Raw genomic sequence first — 22,119 nt, 5'->3', positions numbered from 1 at the left:
AACAGTTGAGGTATTTTTTTTTTGTCCATGGGGAAATAAAATCCACTCTGTAGTGAAAAAAAAAATTAGTTTAACAGCAACTGCTTAACAACATTCCAGTTTAAGAAGTTAGAATGTTTTCTATTTCTTCACTTGTTCAAATCACCTTGTAATAAACTTTACTGGAAAATAAACAGATTTCCCCCCCCCCCCCATTACACCAAGACAAGAAATTCCTGTTCTTTTTAATGTAACTGTATTTTGTGCCCTTCTGAGATTAGATAAGAAATGAGCACACCAGACCCAGCTCTCCTAGGGCTTTCACATCTCCATTTGAAAGCTTTGGTGTAGGTTCTGAAGAGAATACAGCTTGCAACTCAGGAAGAAAAATACTGTGCTTTCCATCCCAGAAGAAAGTATTAGATTCTTTTCCTTTCATTGCTACTGACCACCAGCTAATTCTTGTGCCTTTAATTAACTTTATTACCTACTTCAAATCATAGCCTTTTTCCTGTTCTCAGCTAAGAGTATTTAGGGTCAGCCTAGATCTTTCTCCCGCATCCCATCCAACTTGTCACCTATCACCTTTTAAAGTTTCATGGATGAAGAAAGGATTACTACTGCTAGTAGAGTGTTAATATTTCCCAACAATATCACCCAGGGATAGCAATTACAGCAATTAATGGCAACCATTAGAATACATAAGCAACATATTATATAAATTATCCAAAATCAACCTCTGCAAAAGAAATCATCTACAATGTCTTGGTTACATATTCAATTTACAAAAAGACAAGCAGGTGGAAGTTACAAAATTTTTAGTCAACTGTTTATCACATTCAGTCATACTGAATATCGTACACTGTCCCAGGCCCCTACTCCTTTCCAGTTGCCAGATGCAGCTTGTTTTCCTGTGCATTTGCTAGCATCCATTAATCCTAATTAAAGTCAAGGTTCCTAAAGTGCTGAGCATTGTACAGTCACAAAATAAAGATTGTTCCCTGTCATAAAAAAATATCTAAATTAAAAACGCACTCAAGGGATGCAAGAATGGAAGAATTACCATCCTCATTGTATAATAAAGGGCAACCAAGGCATAGAACTATTCAATGATTTACCACAAAATCACATACTAACTCTACGACAGAACAAGGCTTAGAAGCCAGATTTACGGAGTGCCACGGCAGTGCTTCAAACTACCTCTAGAAGTCTTCGTGTTTGTATGGCAAAAGATCCCAAGAGCATCAGATGAATTATGCTGAGCTGCTGCAGAGGTGATTTCACTATGGACTCGCCTGTTACCAGAAGAGCTACTCAGTAACAGACATCTCTCCAAAGGGACTGTTTTTCTTATAGATTTCAAAGGTGACAACCTTAATTACGCAGCACTGTATGTCAAGGGCAAACCATACTGGGTTCTCAAAAGCTTGGTTCTATGTTACCCTTTTTTCCGATAAAGCCAGACTTCAAAAACCCAGACAAGCCATCTCATGCTATTTTGTGTCCTCTCATCTGTGGTCCTGTCTATACAGGATCCTGATAATGCTCTTTAGCAATGGGAGTTCATATAGTAAATACCTTTTCTGCAGATCACGAGGAGATTTCCTGAGCCCTCAATCATCTGCTTTTCACTACCCTGACCAGGCTTACACAGAAACAGCTTTCATGCTGCTCAGGCAGAGCTGTGTTTTTCTCCCGTTAATCTTTCTTGTCTTCCACGGACAGCCCTCTCTTGGTCTGGCTAAGGTTTTTACTTTGGGCAGCTCAAACAGCGAACGCTGCTAGAATTGCAGAGTCTTGTTAACGTCCAAGTGTACATAAAATGTAAAGCAAGCTCCTTCAAACGCTCACGTAAAAATGCTCATAAATAGAACTGCAATTAGTCTGAACAGAAGTACATTCCTGCTACTGCTTCAGACAGATTTCCAACACTGGGATACAAGTTGCGACGATTGCCCCACACTAGTACGTTAATGACCTGGCTAAAGCGAAACAAACAGGAATATGGTTTGTTTATAAGCACTGACCAAGTCTGCAGTGGGAAAAAAAATTAAAATTGTGGATTTGATATTTTCCACGTTATAGGTAATTCAGTTCTCAGAAGCCTAGCCAAAAAATCAAAGTGGAGCCTACTTGATTGGCATTATAAAAGCAATTAAGTTACAGACCTGTCAAATATGTTAACATTTGGCTCTGTCTGCTCTACTTGTCTATTTTGACTAGTAGTAGAATCATTTAATGATTTACAGACCTTTCAAGTCTTAAGGCATGGTAGCTGTATTAAAACTGTGACTCATTATTTCTTGGTCACATCATAAATTACTATGACATCATAAATATCTTCCTTTTTCTCACAGAAAGCAAGATTTTAATTCCTGATTTGAGTTTGAGGCTTTGCTTTTTGGGTTTTTTTTTTTGAACCTGCACTGGTAAACACTAAAATATTTTACTGCCAGTAAAAGAAGGAGTAATAGGAGAAAGGGATGTGTAATAAAATACAATTGTCAAAACAAATACATGTTTTAAATTGTAATGTATGTTCATATAAAATTCTGCCGTCATTATTTCTATTTTTTTTTAAATATTAAGAATTTTTTTAGGGGAGAAGGGAAATGAAAAGGAAGAGGAGAGGGGAAGCAACAGGGGAAAGCACCTCTAATTTGTTATGGGAAAACACCTTTCAAAAAAAAATTAACACTAAATTACCTAAACCCAAAGGAAAATTCAAAACAGAGTGAAATCACATTCTACGTAACTCCTTACTGCTTTCAGGAAAGGCCAGTTTAAACAGGTATGACTGGGTGAAAATTTCAGCAACCTGTTTTTTAAAACATCCAAACCTGCAAGGAAATGTGGAGTGAGGTCAAAGAGAAGCAGGAACTCTGCACCAGGAACTCCCCCACCCTTGGGTACAGCCTCTTGGAAGGGCTATCATGTTACTGTATGTTGCTTTCCCAAACTTCATTATAAGGCTTAAATCTAAGATTAGCTGAAAATTCATCAGAGAGAATTAAAACAGAGCAGGGTTGAAATACCACAGGTTTGCAATTGTGAAGTTAAATTTAAGGCCAGATCTAGCTGGGGTTTTTTTTGTACCAGAAGTTTACAATTAGTTTAAATTATTTTCAGCATGCTGAAAATAACTACAATTATCGTGGTTCAGAGGAGAAAGCTACACTTTAAAAATACCTAATTAATTATAGTATATTCTGTTACATTATATTAATTATATTAAATAGACTTTAAATCTAATTAATTTATTTAACAACATAAATTTTCTGTAAAAAGAAAATAGTTTTAAATTTAATCAAGAAAAAAAATGTATTAGGGGCTTCTGAACTTTTTCTTAAACACGAAATGTGAGTGTTGGGCTTTTACGCATGCAGGTAGAATTCCCCTTGAAAGTAATGGGAGTTAGATTCCCTGACTACCAGGAGAATAGACCTCTGAGAATAAATCTGTTAAGAGTTCTAGAGACATACGCCGTTTGCTTTCAAAGCTTATATGAGCAAACATCGAGACGACCATCATTACTTAACTGTCTCAATAAACTACACCAAAACTTTTCTGTGTGATAGCCATTGTTTTTTGGGGGTTTTTTGTTTTGTTTTTTTTTTTTCTTGTTGTTGTGTTTGGTTTTGGTTTTTTTTTTTTTTTTTTTTTTCCCCCCCAGATATACATGCACTTTTTTTTTCCCCTGGCATACATAATGATCAGTTTCATTCTACCTCAGCCTTCCTTGCCAAATAGAACAGAATTTTATCAGATTTAGATTTCTGAATAATGAAAGTAAGAATGACACCTTCAGTCTCCTTTAGCCTACAACTTAGAAATGCCTGAATTTTTGCAAGTAAGAGATCCAAGTGTGGGAATTGCAGTCCATACACCCTCTACCTCCACTGTAATGCCACAGAGAAAATGTAGCTCAGATGTGGACTTATCTTTATTACTCTCTGAAACATAAAATAAATGTTATAAGTAGCTTAATAAAACTATTTGCACTGGATTGGTTATTTGGCACAATTCATCTGGAATTTCACATCATATTCCTTTATAAAAGTTAACTCTGCACAGGATTTTGCACTTTCTAGATGAACTCCGTCTTAACCGTATCTAATTTTTATGTTCCATAGCAGAGTTGAGGTTGTCCAAGCAGGGCCAATATGTTTTAACTTTATTACGATTACTATAAAGTCTCTAGAAATATGCCTAAAATTGTCTTGACAACTTAAATAAAAGCAGATCTGTACGGGGTCTGTAATTGTACTGTGCTACATGATTTAAACTGGCTAATAGTGAGCACACACTGAGCAGCTGGGAAGCAAAAGACCGCGTGTGCTTGGAAAGAGGAGGGAGAGCAGAAGGAAAGGTTAATAAAGCAAAATGTTTTTCTCTTTTCTCACTGAAAATTAAGCTTCTGATTTACCTGTATAATTGTATTACTATATGCAGGCAAGGCAACGTATATTATATAGCTGTTTCTTTTTAGTCATGCTATAATACTTCTGTTTTTCTTAGTATTTTGTACCTGTTTCATGATCACTCTTTATTTCGCATCTTTGTATCTCTTTCTCGGTTACTTACAGACACATAATGTAAATTTTTCAATTAAATGTGGAACTGCTTTATTTAAGGAACTAATCAAAATGATTGTCTCACCTAAAAGCTTAGTGTCAAAGGCAATACCTCAAAACCCTCAAAATAGTATTTATGCCACTTTTACCAACAGAGTTTTCAATTGGTCAATATAACTCAAAAAATAAGAATAATGACGAGTGCTGTATCCAAAAAAAATCAGGTTACTTTCAACAGAAGCTTTTACTGGAATTAAGCTTAAAAGAAGCAAGCAGCTAAACTTGGTGTGACTAGTGATTACTTTTTATTTAAAATATAAAATAAATTGAAAGACCATGGAAAAAAGCTTGCAGAAACTTCGAGGTTATTGCCACTGAAAAAAAAAAATAAAAAAAATTCCAAGTTGTACTTACAGCTTACCCAAGATCATCCTTTTATTAAAGAATCCCTGAAGGTAAGTTGTAGCATTAGCAGAAATCAAACCTAACATATTTGTGCGCTTTTTCATTCAAGGAGGTTAAGTCTGATTTGTGGTTGAGATGCTCGGCAGCTCCGAGCTCTATAGTATCATTACACTATGTCTTGGAACTGAAGCTTTTTACTGGTCTAATAATGATAAGGGCTATACTCGTATGAGTGATGAGAGTCCTAAACGCACAGCAGAGACCAGAGTTCACGGTGGCTGTCAGGCACGGTGCAAATCTGGAAGTTACATATATTTTTATGGGTAACAAATACCACAGTCGCTAGGAAAATTTCTTACAAACAAAGGAGATGGAAATTGTGACTTAGTAATTTACATAACAACCCTCCTTAAGATTCTCTATAAAAATATAAAGGTTATACTTTTAATTATATTCTTGGGGGTCTCAAAAAAATAAATCTCAACCAAACCTACCACTTTCATCTTCACATAATAAAAAGCTACGAAACAGGCTGTTAACTGAACTAAGTGCCACGAGGTCATGAAGTAAAAGATCTTTCTATTTTCTTCTTTTCTTTTCTTTTTTTTTCTTCTTCCAGGAGAGAAAACAGTTTACAAAACAGAAAAAGACTTGTTCAATGAAACAATCAGCTTTAGTTACAAGTGCAAAAAGTCATCCATGTGTACTAATTCTCAGTAATTATGATGCAAAGCGAACTCCTTGGGGACTTAAAAGTCAAGGCCTGGCAATGGTTGGGCAAACAGCGGAGTGGAGCTACTCAGGTGATACTGACCCCTTCAAAGCCCTTTGTGTTACTGAACAACCCAAACCATCCAAGGATCTGCTCCACCCTCCCTTTCTTAGGTATTAATGCCATACTGTACTCACAGGGCTGGTATTTAAAACGCTAAAATGGAGCACGAATCCCAGCACACAGACCTTGAATAAGCAATGAATACACTCCGAGGAACAGACGCACATAAGAAGAAAAATTTAACACCTGTGTTTGTAACACAATCACAGCTGAGAATTAGATGTGGAGAGCGGAAAGGTGATAGGGCAGGTGTCTTTTATAAAATTCATCTTAGTTGGCTGCCCCTTTTTAGACGCTAACACAACATGCACTCCTGTCTTCTCACCTCCCACATAAGCCATTACTACATTGTGAAATGAGGTACAAACCCAAGAGCGAATATTTTCAAAAGCATCCAACAGTGTCCTTACTGCTTCCACAGTGAAATCGCAGGTTTCACGTTGGCTTAAAAGGGGACAAAAAGTTAGGCATGTACAATGCTGAAAGCTATAAGAAAAATCCTGTCTTTGGCATCTCATATTTTATGCCTGTATTTACACTATGAGAGAAAAATTCACCCCAAAAAACTAGGCACTGCTTGTAACAAGAGTCTGTTGCTAGTCTGAATTGGGTTTAAAATTACAAAAAAACCCAAAGACCACCTGCAGAAAAGACAAGTTGCAACCTATCTACCTGGCACTAGACTATGCCCTTAAGTGGAGCACTCCAGTTAAAAGAAAACTCAGGGCATTCTGCCACCGCACGTCTACTGCTACAACTTTATGCAGCATCTCATTGTTCATATTTATGTCAAATACCAAACAGGACAAGCCAACATTTACAGCACGTTTAAAACACGTCTCAAGCCACCTATCTCTTAAAGCAGATCCTTAGTTTACGATGAGCTACTGGCAAAAAGCTCGCTGCAGCATTCTCATGAATGACAGGTCTCTGTAAAGAGTGCTTTTTGTACTGCATTAAAAAATTCACATCAGTCTGTAAAAATAAAAACTCTAGATCAAATGACATTTTAAATGAAATTTTTGCTGAATTCTCTATGGCTGCTATGTTCATAAGACATTTTATTAGTGTAAGGGGCAAATACTTTTTACTCTGCAAGCACTTTATTGCATTTTTCCTTCATTTACAGCATGCTTTTTATTTAGGGCTTTAGAGACCCGCATTCTTCTCTTCCCCCCTCCTTCTTTTTTTCCTCCCCTGAATGCTCCTAAAGTTACAGAACAAGGGGATCCTACCTGGCAGTCTACAACAGGTCAGTGATCAAACAGAAGGAGCAGTGAGACAGCAGCCAAATCCTGCCCCATCTCCTGAGAATTACAGAAAGCCAGGGCTTCTCAGCCTGCAACGCCACCGAGCCACCGCACCCCGAGGCTCGGATAATCGCAGTGCGCTCTCTACAAGCGCACGCAGCACAAATCTCCGCACCGTACTGAGGGTAAGACACAAGCATTTGTTTTTAAGTTGCTGCTCGCTGTAGTTTTCGACACAGGTAGAAGCTGCTTGAAAATGTGACCTCATCTGTCTTATGACAGCAGAAACAAAGATGGATTGAAAATATACCAACATTGCTCTGCCCCAGCGATCAAAGCCGGTTTAAATAAACAGTGTTCTTTATCTGTAAAGTGCACTGGTCTTTGAACAACTATTCATTTTACCTAAAGTATTTACATTTGCTTGAACAAAATCAATACACCAGATAAAGTAAGCTGTAATACGAACAGACAGAACTAGACTAAACCGCGAAGTATTATCATTTACCCAGTAACATGCCAGTTGTTCATTAAGATACTACTTTGTGCAAGCAAAACACTCTTAAAAATTTAGTGGGCTTTAAATACAGCCTACATTCAGGAATGCATTATGCACTGAGTTAACATTACACAGCCTACGTCTGCTATGAACTCAAAGAAGCATGAGTAGTTTTTGCCATTTCAAAAAGCCAGTATCGCTGCAAAAAGTGAAAATTAGTGGGCGCAATAACACATCAGGAAAGAAGTGACGTGGCAGAGTGGGTGCCACAAAGTAGTAACTAATTATTAACTTCTGGAAAGGTTAGCATGAATCCTCTTCAGGCCATAAGCTCCAGCCAACATGAATAAAGACACACTCTTTATTAAGGAAACAAACTCTAAGCTGTGAGAATTATACAGTGCAGTAAAAGGCACGATGCACAGAAACGTTTACCCTTTCATCAAGAACGGCTGGCCTATCTAGGAAAGAGCTGAGATGCTCTAGTAGAGTCTGCTCTTGAACCGGATCTGTGGTTAAACAGAAGCCTTAGTCCACATAGTTAATCTTACAAACTGCACTTTATTGTATCTCCTATGAAGGAAATTAAAGATACTTACACAGCCACCAGCAAGAATTTCAGCAGCCAGTGGGACGGAGCCATCTTTAGTCATAAACTTATCTCTCACAAAATCATTAACCTTGAAAAACAAACATTTATGAAAGCTGATAAATTAAAAGGTTGGAGAAAACACTCATCAGCTGCAAATTCTGTGCAACTGAAAATGCAGATACATCCATGAAGCTACCAAACTAACAGATAGCAAACAAATCTTAGATTTTATATGAAATATTGTAAAGCTACGTTTTCCTTTCTAACAAAGATTTGCAGTATAATTAAAATATTTATTATTGAAACTAGATAACAATCACTAATTAAATAATAAAATCATTATCTGAAAATTAATGATAAAATTATTGAAAATTTTAGAAATGCTAGCTACATTTACAAATTTAGATATAATTTCAAATTAGTATCAGAATGTTCAATAATAAGTTTTAATACAATAGTAATTCAATTAATACCATTCAGTACTTCTCTCTTCCTAAAATGCATACTACTCGCTTTGGTGAATACCAACTTATCAGGGAATACCAATACATTACGATTGGGTTATAATAAGAAATACTTCAGTGCCTTAAAACCATTCAAGAAATAACAAAATTACAAAAGCCAAACATTTAGGAAAAAAAAATGCATGCAAACAAATTCCTTTCTTACCAACACTTCACTACATGCTTATATTATCTCCTGTTGTGCTAGAATTAAACATGCAGGAACCATGTGGAGATACAAAAACAAAAGCCCTCCAAGTCCAATAAATAATTATTCATTTTTGTTAAGAAATGAAACCAAAGGTCTGTGCTACTTACAAACAAGCAGATGAGCTGAACAAGATGAATAAGCTTGTTATGTTTTGGAGTGAGTCCAAAAATAAGTTTTCCCTAAGATTCTTAAAAGGTACATTTATATATATATATATATATGAAAATATATATATACACTTATGCATGTGACTTGTATGCCACTTGTAATATTCACAAGTGAGATAGAAGCAGTTGCTTTGTGCTTCTGTAATTTAGTTTGTATCAAGCAAAAATGATGGGATACATTCTACCATGTTGCTGACACGTGAAGGATAAAAATCCATAATGCGCTAATTGTAATTAGATGGACTTTACAACGTGGGGAAACGTGAAAACAATTCATTTGCAAACTTACAGTAAGCTTTATGGCCTTCTCTGGTGCTACTCCTAATAGCTGCGGTAACAGACCTGTAACATGGAAATAGAGAATTCAATGCATCGAGTAACTTGGTATTAACTAAACAAATCAACAAATATATGTAGAGATCACCACCTAGAATCGGCAATTTTTACAGCAATTTTCTGTTATTACATTTAATGAGAGTACTTAAACATTCCATTTTGAGAACAAACTTTGTGCTACCACTTCAAGTCAGAGTAACTGCCTATAAGTATTTGTTACTTTAGCTTTTTTAAACCCGTGATATTAGCTCACTTTACACTTAAACACTAATACAGATTTGCCAACTATGTTTCAGCACTACGTCCTACACTAACATTTATTTTCTGCATCGTCGCACAAAAATTAAGACTTTCTAATTAATTTTGTGAGACGCAGGATGTGTGCATTTAAAAAATGCCCAGCACAGCACCTTTTTCTGGCAAAAAACAATGTCATTAGATCGCAGGACCCAAGGGGACAGCAATCAAAATAACGCAAAACATTCAAACATGTATGACTGCATTCTTGAGCACTTTGGCCAGCTAGCTCACCCGTTGTTAAATCAAAGGAAGTTATGCTGCTTTTATCCCCGGTATGGAATTTCCTATCTTATTTTGGTAGAAGTGATGCGCTACAGAACTGGAAGTGGGAATCTCTGACTGTTGGCTTCACTTGCTTGAAGTGAACGGTCGGTATTTTGTAAACTTTTGGACGACGCAACCTAAAAATATGCAGAGCTTACCAACTAAGCCTGGGGCCAGAGTGGTGTTGCAAGCATTCATCAGCATAATGAAATTAGGACGCCTTTCAGAATGTGAGAAAATCACCCTGGCTAGAGTTCCTGGTGCAGACCCCCTCTGCTTTAGTAGCTAAGGCAGCGCCTTTGGGTACTTTCTACAAAGTCTGACATTTGCACCTCTCCATGGTTTTATTTTTGGGGAAAGAGACAACAATTAAGGTTCCACCTCTAAGAGCTAACTTGCAAAAAAGCATTTCCCAACAGCTAAATATCAGAATAACAAAGAGAAAAATGTACATGTGCAGGATTAGTGTATTCTTCCGTTCTGCTACCATCCATCAGTTTACTGGTTACTACTGATGTCTTTTCCTTAAAAGACATTGGGGAATAGCACCATTTGGCTTGTGGTAGCAGAAGGGCCAGCTGTATTTATACACTAATGCCTTAAAAATTTTGCACTTGTATTAGCATTTTTGTTTTTCAAGTGTCAAAAATAGTAATTAATTGCATATACTCACCAAACATCTACCCAAGACAACCCTGTTGAATTATGATCATAAGGCTGAATACTCAAAACAAAGAATACAATAACACTAAGTTCATATACAGATGCTCAAAAAAAGACATTCTGCAGAATAAGTTAAATCTCAAAATTTGAACTTCTGAATGGGTTTTAGTCGCACAGGTGACCTGAATCCAGCCTTCAATGAAAAACCATTAAGACAGTCAATATTATGTAATTAAATATTACATTTTCTGCAGCACTATGAAGAAAATACAAGGATATAAAATGGATAGGATTTTTACAGTTTTAGCCTTATACAGACCAAATTCTCTTTGTAAGTGCTATGATATTAATCTCAGTGAACATCTTTCTACAGGATATGTGTGGCTTTGTATAGACATTATGGCTAATGAATTTGTCTCTTCAGAGATTAAAAAGATGTTCCATTTACTTAACAAACACTGTACCTGATCCCAAGTCTAATCCAGTAGAACTAGAGCAAGTTTGTAAACAGATACGTAATTCCAATAGAATCTGGAGATCTTTGATTTTAAAATCATATATACATATATTATTACAACTAAGCTATATGTAGCATGACTTTCAAGTTATATAACTTGAAAAAACTGGAAGTATGAACCTCCAGTTTTGGAAGCTATTTAAGCAGGACAAATCAAATTAATTTTCACTAGACTGATCTGAAGATGGCCTTTTTACCATTTTTTACTTTTTCAGCTCCTAAGGCTTCGCATTTGTAAAAGGAACTTGTAAAATCTCAGGAAAAACATGTTTATCTTGGCACAAGCTACATTTTTTCCTCATCTAGTCCGTTCCTTTTGCACTCAAATCTGAATGGAACTCTTATGACTCAAAACTTTCCATAAAACTTCAATGTAAAAGAGAAAGATTAATCAGAATAGACAGAAATTACCAAAAAAAACCCACCTCAGCACTAAACCCCCCCCCAAAATCCCATTGAACAACTGAAAACCCAGAGCATTTTTCTCTTTCTCTGTTTACTTCACACATGATTGTATAGTATGAAAGTGCTTTGGAAGTTTAATTATAGATAATGCTGTCTATGTCGACTGCAAGATAGCATACAGTATTCTAAAAAAAGTAGCATTAATTTTAACGCAACATTCTATAGCCTTGCCAGATACCACCTAGGTCTACTGTCTCGAGCAGCTTAGGAAGGTAGAGGGACTCTTCGTTTGCTTTCACACCTATGTAATAAAGCTATCTGTAAGTGGTACCTGTACATTCTATACATTATGACTATCAAAACTAAATTAGCTTTTTTTTTTATCCTTTTAGTGGAAGCCCTGAAACATTGTTGAAAGATTTCCAAACATGATAAAGTTGATAAGTTTTGTAAGAAAGAAAGCACATCAAGGGACAAGGGACACATATGAAAATGTCATTTTTCTGTTGGGGCTATCCTGACACACTGGGAATTTTTCAGTGTTACTGTGCATTACCAGATCAGCAACATGACACACACACAGACGTAGGTCAGGCTTAGAAATGTCTGTCTTAAAAATGTATGCCTCTTATAACATTGGAGAATAACATTTTGCACATAGGCAGCCTGCTAGTATAGTATACAGCAAACATGTAATTCAACCCATTTTTATATATGCAAGGGTCTTTAGTAGCAATTACTTCATATTTGACACACTATCGTAGTAGGACTCCATGGGAAGGTGGAGGTATATTCGAGAGCATCGAGAGCTGCATTCAGAGTTTTGCAAGATCATATAAGTTACTTTCTGAAAGCAGTCTAAATACATTGTGAATATATACGCAATAGCTCATCCAGCCCAGCTGCGGTGATGGCATCAAGTAAAGAAAAAATAAATCTTATTTGGCCAAAGTATTTTTTCAGACGTCCAATAGTGAAACTTCAGTTTCCCACCGAGTAACGGACAGGCTTTTCCCTTCATATTAGAAAAACCCACTGACTGAAGGAGTTGTTGCTCAGTCTAAGTAAAATATTTGAAACCATTCGTACATCTGATAGGAAGGCAGTAACAGAGTACAGCCACATTTTTCTACTACACGAGTCACACAATAAATGGGACAATTAATCACCAGTTGCTATTTAGGCACAGCACCCTCAGACAGGAAGTGGGGTTTTTCTTGAAGATTTTGTGGTTTGACAGAACTTTGGGGTAGGAATAGGCTTGTACTTCCATTCTACAAAAATGGTTCTTCATTGCATACTTCTGGAGGAAAGCTGCTGTCATGGTCTTGTATCATTAGCATGGGAATCCACCACTAATAATGAATTTGGATGATTAAAATCAGATTAGAAGGCATCTGGAGTCACTGCAGTGCTAGAAGCACCACTGGAAGAAACGAAACTAACAAGTTCCTTAACAGCTAATGATCCCAGATAACAGAGTCTTCTGCAGCATTTCCTGTCTTTCTCATCCTCTAGGAGAAGTGGCATTAACAGCATCGCTACTGAACATTTTTCATGAGCTACATTTTATCTCTGGTACTTAAATTTCCCATAGAATTTCTATCAAGTATAGGTAAAATAATCTCTAATACATGCACTGCTTCAGACGGTGAAGCATTCTGTGACTCACTAGGTGGACTTCTGATTAAAATGATATTAAGAAATGTAGGTGACCTCATCAGCTGGAAGAGATGTTGACAAATCACAGCTTCCAAAATTTTCTTGTATTTACATATGTATAAATACCTGTAAGTTTCTAAATACGTATTTCAGGTATAAATGTAGACACAACAGTAAATTATAGGTATCCAACATGAGTATTCTTTTCAGCCGTGCCGAGAAAGAGACAGATGAAAAATTTATCTCAGATGTACAGCCTTTAAAAAAAATGGATCTAACAACACAGCATTCAAATAATGCGTATTACAAACATTCTACAGAGGTTTATATCATGGTTTTTTGTTTGTTTTTTTTTTAAATCAAAGTATCTTCTCAGTGGAAACACTGATTATTCTTAGAATCAAATACACATTAAACAAAATTTAGTGCTCTCTTTATATCCACAAGATGGTGTAATTTATCCTTATCTGAGATGGTGGTTTAGAACATGGTGGTTTTGCCCTTTTCAAGTTTGGAATAAAATAATGATACAAGAAAGAAAAATCGGTTCACTTCACCAGATTGAAATATGTGCTTTGCATTAAAAATATCATCTGAAATGGCTGAGTTCAGAGTAGGGTTTATAATTCCTGCTTGCTTTCTTGCGACGCGGCATGACAAAGAGACCACTGCTCCAAATGTTTCTACTATGATTTTTTTAAAAGGTTTTGCATCGTTATTCAGCTGAGCAGGAGAACTCTACCACTACTCCCTCCTCCAGTGGGGAAAAAAAATCCCCGTGCTTACTTAACTCCGAACCCACCACAGTGTAAGAAAGAATACCAGTGCCCAATGAGCAGCAAAAAGTAACGTACTCTGTAGTCTGTCTTACCTAGTGTAGTATTTAAGACTAGAACGAGATGATTCTTGCTATAACTTTACTGAATTAAATTGGGTGAATATACTAATCTATAAAATGTTCCTTTCAATTTTTTTTGCCCGCTCAAGCTTAACCAGAAACCTTAATTCTGCACCCAGTTGCTTAACTTTCTCCACCATGATCTCCTTAGAAATCAAGCAATAGTCCGAATTTACAGAACCACACCGAGGAAGCTCCACAATTTTAAGGAGTTTTCTCTATTTGATTCTTTAAAAGGAGAAGTTAAATCAGGGCGCCCTTTAAGTAGAGAATCTGTAGAAACGTAGGTCTCAATTTGCCTCTGAAATTATGGTGTTCTTTGCCATCACACAATTTCTACTATATAATCCAGAAACAAGTTTATTGCCCTGGGTTTAGAAGTTCAACTCCACCAAACTGTCTGAGATTTCACTATTCAGTACACCTTGGAAGACTGAAAAGTAGTAAAGAGGATGGGGAACAGAAAGACAAGCTATACTGACGAAGGTTCCTAACGTTCCCCAAATTTGGCAACGAAAAAAATCACTCCAAAAACATGACAAGCAAATGGAGTTAAGAATACACATTTATGACATTTCTGAGGCTTGTTTTTCCCGGTGAAAAAATCATACTTTAGAGTTTCAATGAAACAGAAGCAGATAACAGTGGAATTCTGCATATTTATTCTTTCAGGATCCTGGAAGAAGCAGACATACATTTGCAGGGAATACATTTTGTTCTTTAGCCAATAACTGGGACTTTTTAAGATTCTGATTGCTATAAATCATGACAAAATAGAAACCACGTCAATACTCTTTATTAAATTATTAGGCCTACTCAAAAAAAATGCCTCAAACTCAGTCAATAATAACAGAGCCTCCCCATCTCCAATTGGGCTGAAATAACTAAAAAGTCAGTATTTTGCGGAGGTGCTACTTAGCCAACCTCCAGTAACCCAGGTTGTATGTTAAAGAGTGCACAAGTATCACACCACTTACTTTTAATGTTGTTTCACATGTTGTCTAATAAACTGTTAAGTTTTTTTTCAGGTGCATATAGCTTTGCCAGGTCAACAATATTTTACTGAAATCCTCCGTTCTTCATTCCTGACTCAACTGCTTCTAGCAATTCATTTCTATCATTACAATATTCTTTATCAATATTTTCAAAAGTTAAAAAGTATGTAAGCAAGCTGGCTAAAACAGAAGTAACACAAGTTTCAAATCCTCCCCAATGAATGTGGCAGAGGGGGATAAGATATCTCAATAACTGGGATACCAGAAATGTAATTTGCTTTATCTCTGTGACACAGAACTGCAGTCTCATGCAGTAGTTCACGATTCTTTATAAATGCTTCTGTGTTACCTGAACTTACACCACTGGTGCCATAACTGGGAGAAGGACATAATTAAAAAAAAGCCCCCATCTAACTGCAGGCACTTACCTAAGATCCCCAAAGTGAGGATGATTTACATTCTGAACAGAGTAAATGAGCTTTTGGAGCTTTCTCCATTGCCTACAAAGGGAGCTTGGAATAGCTAACTTTGTAACGTGGCTGTTTTGGTTATGTATATAAAGCTAAGTGGGTTGAAACCCAGCTCATCTCTCTGGCTGACTCAACAGTGACAAGCTAAGAAGAGGTATACATAAAACTTGATAAAGATGAATATTCCCAATGATTAGTGAAGCACATGCAACTGCTTCAGAGAGACCTTTTAGTCACAAAAGATATCACAAAAAGAGATCTGGTTAATAACAAGGTACCACACTTTCCTCTGTTTTTAAATAGAAAGAAAACAGATAAGAAAGAACACTGAAACAAAACAAAAAAAAAAAACAAAAATGGAAGATCTAACTTCCTACTAAAGAGAACCAAATATTCTTGGTCCTAAGGACTGCTAAGGAAATGAAAACTTGACCAACAGTACATTTTTGCTGTAGGAAATTGCTATTGTTGCCCTGTTGCAGATGAGGAAGGAAAGGACAGGGAAGTCCTACAGAAATGGACTCATCACAATGAGGTTTTAATTATCAAGAAGTTTGCAAATCCTTCATCTATAACAGAATAGAAGCAAAAGCACAAAACCAGGCAAAATTTAAGTCTTAACGAAATAGGCTTAAAAAAAACAGAGTTCCACTGAACTCTTATTAATATCTTATCATTAGTATAGACTACCTTTCAAACTTACCTCTGTACAGCCCAAAGAAACCTTCATAACGTAGCACTTTCTTAAAGCAATCAAAGCTGTTTTTATACATAAGTTCTCCCACAAAAGAGCCTGTAGAGCGCTGGTTTTGCATTCGAGTTTTTACCAAATCAATTGGGTAGACTGCAGTGGCTCCAACAGCTGCAAATAAAAATCAAACTGTAAGAAAACATGATTTTGCATTTGCAGTGTTTGACTGCAACTGTCATCTTCCACATTTACATCTCAAATATCTGTTGTATCTTTTTTCTCCATGATATATTCTGGATACATTAAACTACCTCCCACAGTTTTAACCAAAAGCATTTCCTGGCCCTACCTCATTATTAATCTGATTCTTCTGAAACTGGTTTGGTGACAAATCAGATAGCAACACCACCTGCAAACTCCAGTGGCTCGTAAATTCCAAAACTCTTGGAGGCCAGATGACCCCTTCCTCTTCAATCTTATAGTCATCCCATCCCTTAGACAGGGCGCCAAGGGAAAGACTGAGAAGCCTTCCACGCTTAAATGAAATGTAGAAGGGGAAGAAGGGCAGAATAAAAGAAGAAAAAACCCAAACAGTGAAGATGAATATTATTTTGCTCAGACATGACTAACCTCCAGCAACTGAACCAAGGGCAAACCTGTACGCTGATTCTGCAATCTGGATGAGAACAGGTCGAGACACATCGCCTGAAGCTTTCTGTCAAGGCAGGATTTAAAACAAAAGGAAAGACAAGAAAAATAATAAATAATCAGAACATTGTATTTCACGAGAGAACGTCTCGTGATATCAGTACAAAGATACCTGGAGAAAATCCCACAATACACTGAGGATTTTGTTGTCAATTATTATTTCTTTTCCACTGATTTCTAAGTGCCATAAAATGTAGCCTCTTCAGATTGGAATAGCAAAGAAAAGAAATACCGATACTACAACAAAATTATACAACTCCAAAATCAATGGTCCAAATGTGCATATGAAGGCACACATATTGCATCTTAAGTCATTAATTTTCTACAGCTAAAAGCAACTCCAGTTTGGAATTTCTTTCTACTGTCGCCAAGACCAGGTATACCTACTGCTTCTCAAGCTATCAAAACAAGTATGCAAGCATTGTTCATACATATTAACTAAAGGAAAATAAGGTTTCATAAAGCACCCCCACAATTTCATTTTGCTCACAGTCTAAAAGTGCTAGATTCAACACAGTGAAAAATAAATTTCAGAAGTGCTCCAGATTTAAAATTGCTATTTAATGAAAGAAAAGAATTAGGAAAACAGAAGTTCACCAGGGGCATTAAGTCTTCTATACTCACGAACACTTTTTGTAATTTCTTTTTTAAAGACACTACAAATAAAAGGACAAAATAAAAATATGGATATATTTTTTCCTGAAAATGTGTTTAGGTTTTAGTCAATATTCCAATGCAGCTGGAGTTGGCCAGGAAATAAATTGAATGTGTCCTTGTAGCTGAGAATCTTTTCAGTCTCAGCATCAAGCGGCTGACATTAAAAAGGAATTGGACAGAAAAATGAAAAGGTAGGACACATACGCAGAAGAAATGGTAAGTAGGCTCATATGTCCTAGCCTCTTGAAATGGCATAAATCATACAAGCAAAGACAGTGGCCCCAAAGCGAAAACTGAAGAAGCTGCTACTTTCACCACCACATTTTTGGCTACATTTTACTGCCACCTATTGTAACTTACATTACTTGATATTCAGTCCAATCCAAATGCTTTTAACTCCTTTAGGAGTCTTCTAGGAATAGATGGTGAGCTTTTGGAAGCCAACTCATTTGAATTCATCCCAGCATAGTCAACATTTAGTCACTGCTCAAACAAACAGAAAACCACCACCCCAGATACTGTCTTGGAGAAGTGGTGGGGGTGTTCACATGTAGGGGAGGGAGGAGAAGAAGAAAGAGAAGCAAAAGAGACGCATGTGTACACACACACACAGAGGCCTGGCTTATGGCCTGGTAGTCCTAAAAATGTAGCCTGCATCAACTCATTGTGGTCAAACTGGCGTCTCCGCACAGACTCAGAGCAGGAAAAAAAAAAAACCAACAAAAAAACCCTTAGTCTCACAAGACACAAAGTTAAGACTGCCTTAAAATAGAGACAGAGAAAGGGAGAAAGAGAAACAGAGGGTTAGTTTTAAATCTATCTGTACAAAAACTTGTGTCAATGAAAATATAAGATATGCTAAAATAATATTAAAACTAAAACATCAACAGGTTTGACATTTAAAGAACACTCCTATTTATTTTTGCCTCAAACGCAACAGAAGTTCATTTGCTGTTATACCATCGAAAGTCAATATCCTTTAGTTTTTGGAAATGCAGAGGATATTAATGCTTTTACTGAAACCATGATGGTAGACTAAACATAATCTCTCCTATTTTGATATTCATCAGAGCATAAGGCAAGGCAGAGAATACTCTGAAACCAGGAACATGCATGTGTGTTCAGAACAAGGGCTGCCATTTAATAGGCTAGATGTTGAATTTACCATTGATAGTCGAAGCAGAAAGTCTTCTTTCCTCATTAAAAAGAACAGAAAGCGACAGCATCACAAAACATAAACATCTTAATTAGGTATACACCTAATATTTACTGAATGGTTGGATGACACTCATATACATTTTATCTTTCCAAAGTAAATTACATTTAACGTGCCAAAATGCAGCCTAAGAGAAAGGGGCACAGAGAAGACTTGACACAGGTTAAAAATAAATTCTAACAAGAAGGCATTCCTCACAGGTATTACAGAACACAAGAGAAAAGCAACTTAGCTGACAACACAGAAGTAGGTTGGCTATCTATTTACCTGGCACTGGAAACAGATAATAGCGTCACCTGGCTTCTGTTCTTACCTGCCTCTGAGCCTCAGCCAGGTTGTAGGGCAACGTCCCCTCCTCCAGAGGAGCAATTCTTTCAATATCAGCTAACGTCATGCGCCTGAGAAAATTAATTCAGCTTAGTATTTGCTTAGAGATGGGTTTTCAGATCTCAAGAAGTTACCTGCACGTGACCATTACTACACACTCATGTTCCCCAACACCACCTCCCATGCCTTCAGAGAAGGAAAGAGGAAAGGAAAGAGAGGAGGATAGATGATAATTCTCCACTTACCCCCGTGGCTCATACAGATCTGCTAACTGAAACAAGATGTCAACTTCCATGGGTGTAACCTGACCAAATTTCTGAGCTGCCAGAACAAACTCCTCTGCAACAGAATAAAAATACAGAAGAGAAAAAATTAATCAAACCAGAACAAGTAATCCAGAGCACTCCAGAGTTGCTTTATATTTTAGTATTAAGTAGAAGACGCTGGTGGGGGGCAGGAAAAGGGGAATAAAAGTGACCCACCACAAAAGCGTTCCTGTCACTACATAAATGTATGTTTTAAATGGTATATCCTTCATGCAAATAAGTACAACTCTCTGGTCTTAAAGCTTAGTGCTATCAGCAGGATTTAGGATATTTGACATACGGTATCAATCAGTTGTGGGTCAGAGGGAAAAAAAAAAACAAAACAAAAGGCAAACAGAAAAAACACCCAGGAGTTAAGAGATGTAGAACTTTTCATGCATAGTCCCAGTAGGCCACACTAATGAAACTTTGGCATTGCACAGGGAATTCTCTATAAAAGTGGTTAGATATAGCAGATAACATCTTGTTCCAAGCTTGTAGATCAGCTTACTGTGCCGCCAATACAAGTTTATGGAATTCTTCAACTACCCTTGAAGGTCACTTTAATAGGCTGCCAATTTGGCAGGAGTCCTAGGAAGTTTTTTAAACTTTTAAATATCTTTACATACTTTCCTTACCCTGCCCCCACTGCCAGTTTACTAGGACCTTGTTCTGATTGAGAAACAAAATGAAAAACCTGGAGGGTGGACCCCAACAGGAGTGTACAAAACTGAGTGGCGTCCCAAGGAATGCTAACGAGGCAGGCTTTCTCCCCCTCCCATTGATTTAAAAGCATACAGATGAGGTCTTCCCCTCCACCACCCCCCTTCCCCAACCAAATGCCCCAGGAAACTTCCAGACTGCAAACATTTCTACCAACCCTTAGTGACTTCCACATCTTTTCTATTTCCAGCCAGCGTACTGTAGATCTTTCTAATGAGCTCCATGTTGTTAAGGAGAGAATTAAATCCATTAAAATAGGAAAAGCTGACCTGATGGGAAGTGGTACCTCCAGCAGCCTAGAGTAGAGACAGTAAAAGAAGAAAAGAGAGACTGTTACAAGACTAAGAAAAATCTTGAAATAAAGGTTTTCAAACAATGTTATTTTACAAGAGCGACAGTAGCACAGGGTTGCTTTTTCAAAAAAACTGCAAAATAAAGAAAACTGTGAAAGATTCTTATGTTACTGAAACTAATCATGACCAGAATGTAAAACTCTCCCCGCCCTACAAACCTAAACAAATACATATGCAGGATTATAACAACATAACCAGTAGTAATTTACAAAGTTCAAGTTTCAGTACTGCTTCAGTTGGAAATGTTTCATAAGTTGGCTTATTTCTAGTAATGAGGAAATCTACTTCTACAAGTAAAGTATATTACTATACAGAAAACTTCAACAAAATCAAAACATATTCTGAAAAAGGTCAACTGAAACATTTAAATTCACAGGCATTTCAAGTCATGGAAAACCAGCAGTAAGCTCTCAGGCTTATATCAGGCAGTCAAACAAAATGGGAACAACAAGTTTCAAACAGTTATGTGTTCTCGACTAAGAACAGAGCCTAAACCTTTATTTGAAAGTGGTGTTGGGTCTGCACACAGAAAAATTATTGGATCAATTCCCTATTTAAAGATCAGTGATCAAGCAAATTTCTGAAAACAATGCATAAGCTTGCCAAAATTTAATTGACCTTGAGGAAGAATCAAAAATCTTAGGTTTTATGAGAGAGTATGTCACCCAGGAAAGCTGATAACAAGACTGGGGAGAGAACTGAGGAAGAAAGTATGAAATCTCATTGTCAGTCCCTAAGTCTTCTGGCTACGCTTTTTGCTGTATGCTTCTTCTAATGTTCTGTCCAGACTTTGCAGTTCTCACCACTTCACACATTTCCCTGGAGTTCTCCCTTGCAAGTCAAAGCAGAACAGATTTCTTTAAACCTGGATACGGCCAGACTTCGGATTACTTGGAAAGCGCTGCTACAAGTTCCCAAGATTAGAAACTGTGGTCAAAACCAAATGTATTTTTTTTTTTTTTTAATTCAGTGAAATTGCAGACTTGTAATATTTAATTTGGTTTATGCACTTCTAGCTGAAAAAAGTGTACACTCAAGTGTAATAACTGTCACTTAATATACAGTGACTGTCCTTGGATTACGTTCATACACTGACAGTTCATACACTGTCCCACGTGCTTGGAAATTGCAGTCAGGACCTTAGAATTGACATTGGAATCATAGAATAGTTGGAAGGGACCTTAAACATCATCTAGTTCCAACACCCCTGCCATGGGAGGGGACACTTTCCACTGGACTAGGTTGCTCAAAGTCCAATCCAACCTGGCCTTGAACACTTCCAGGATGGGGCATCCCCAACTTCTCCAGGCAACCTGTGCCAGTGTCTCACCACCCTCAGAGTAAAGAATTTCTTCTGAATATCTAATCTAAATCTCCCCTCTTTCAGTTTAAAATTGTTACCCCTTGGCCTATCACTACACTCCCTGCTAAGGAGTGCCTCCCCATCTTTCCTGTAGGCTCCCTTTAGGTACTGGAAGGCCACAATAAGGTCTCCCTCCTCTTCTCCAGGCTGAACAACCCCAGCTCTCTCAGCCTGTCTTCATAGGAGAGGTGCTCCAGGCCTCTGATCATCTTTCACGGCCCTCCTCTGGACTCCTCCAACAGGTCCATGTC

General features: G+C 37.1%; 1 protein-coding gene across 3 annotated transcripts in view; it reads right to left on the bottom strand.

The window, feature by feature from the left end:
• Positions 1–22,119, bottom strand: part of SLC25A13 (solute carrier family 25 member 13) — a 103,423-nt gene that overhangs the window by 22,807 nt on the left and 58,497 nt on the right. For all 3 annotated transcript variants that reach the window (XM_054191360.1, XM_054191359.1, XM_054191358.1), the window contains 7 exons: positions 20,310–20,448; positions 19,370–19,463; positions 19,111–19,195; positions 16,847–16,931; positions 16,229–16,387; positions 9,305–9,357; positions 8,142–8,222 (listed from right to left, as the gene is read on the bottom strand). In XM_054191360.1, the coding sequence (XP_054047335.1) occupies positions 8,142–8,222; positions 9,305–9,357; positions 16,229–16,387; positions 16,847–16,931; positions 19,111–19,195; positions 19,370–19,463; positions 20,310–20,448 (696 nt within the window). The remainder of the gene's footprint in view (positions 1–8,141; positions 8,223–9,304; positions 9,358–16,228; positions 16,388–16,846; positions 16,932–19,110; positions 19,196–19,369; positions 19,464–20,309; positions 20,449–22,119) is intronic.

The sequence above is a fragment of the Rissa tridactyla genome, chromosome 2, assembly GCF_028500815.1.
Source record: "Rissa tridactyla isolate bRisTri1 chromosome 2, bRisTri1.patW.cur.20221130, whole genome shotgun sequence".
Classification (NCBI taxonomy): Eukaryota; Metazoa; Chordata; class Aves; order Charadriiformes; family Laridae; genus Rissa; species Rissa tridactyla.
The sequence above is the reverse complement of the archived record's forward strand: the minus strand, read 5'-3'. Positions and strand labels throughout refer to the sequence as shown.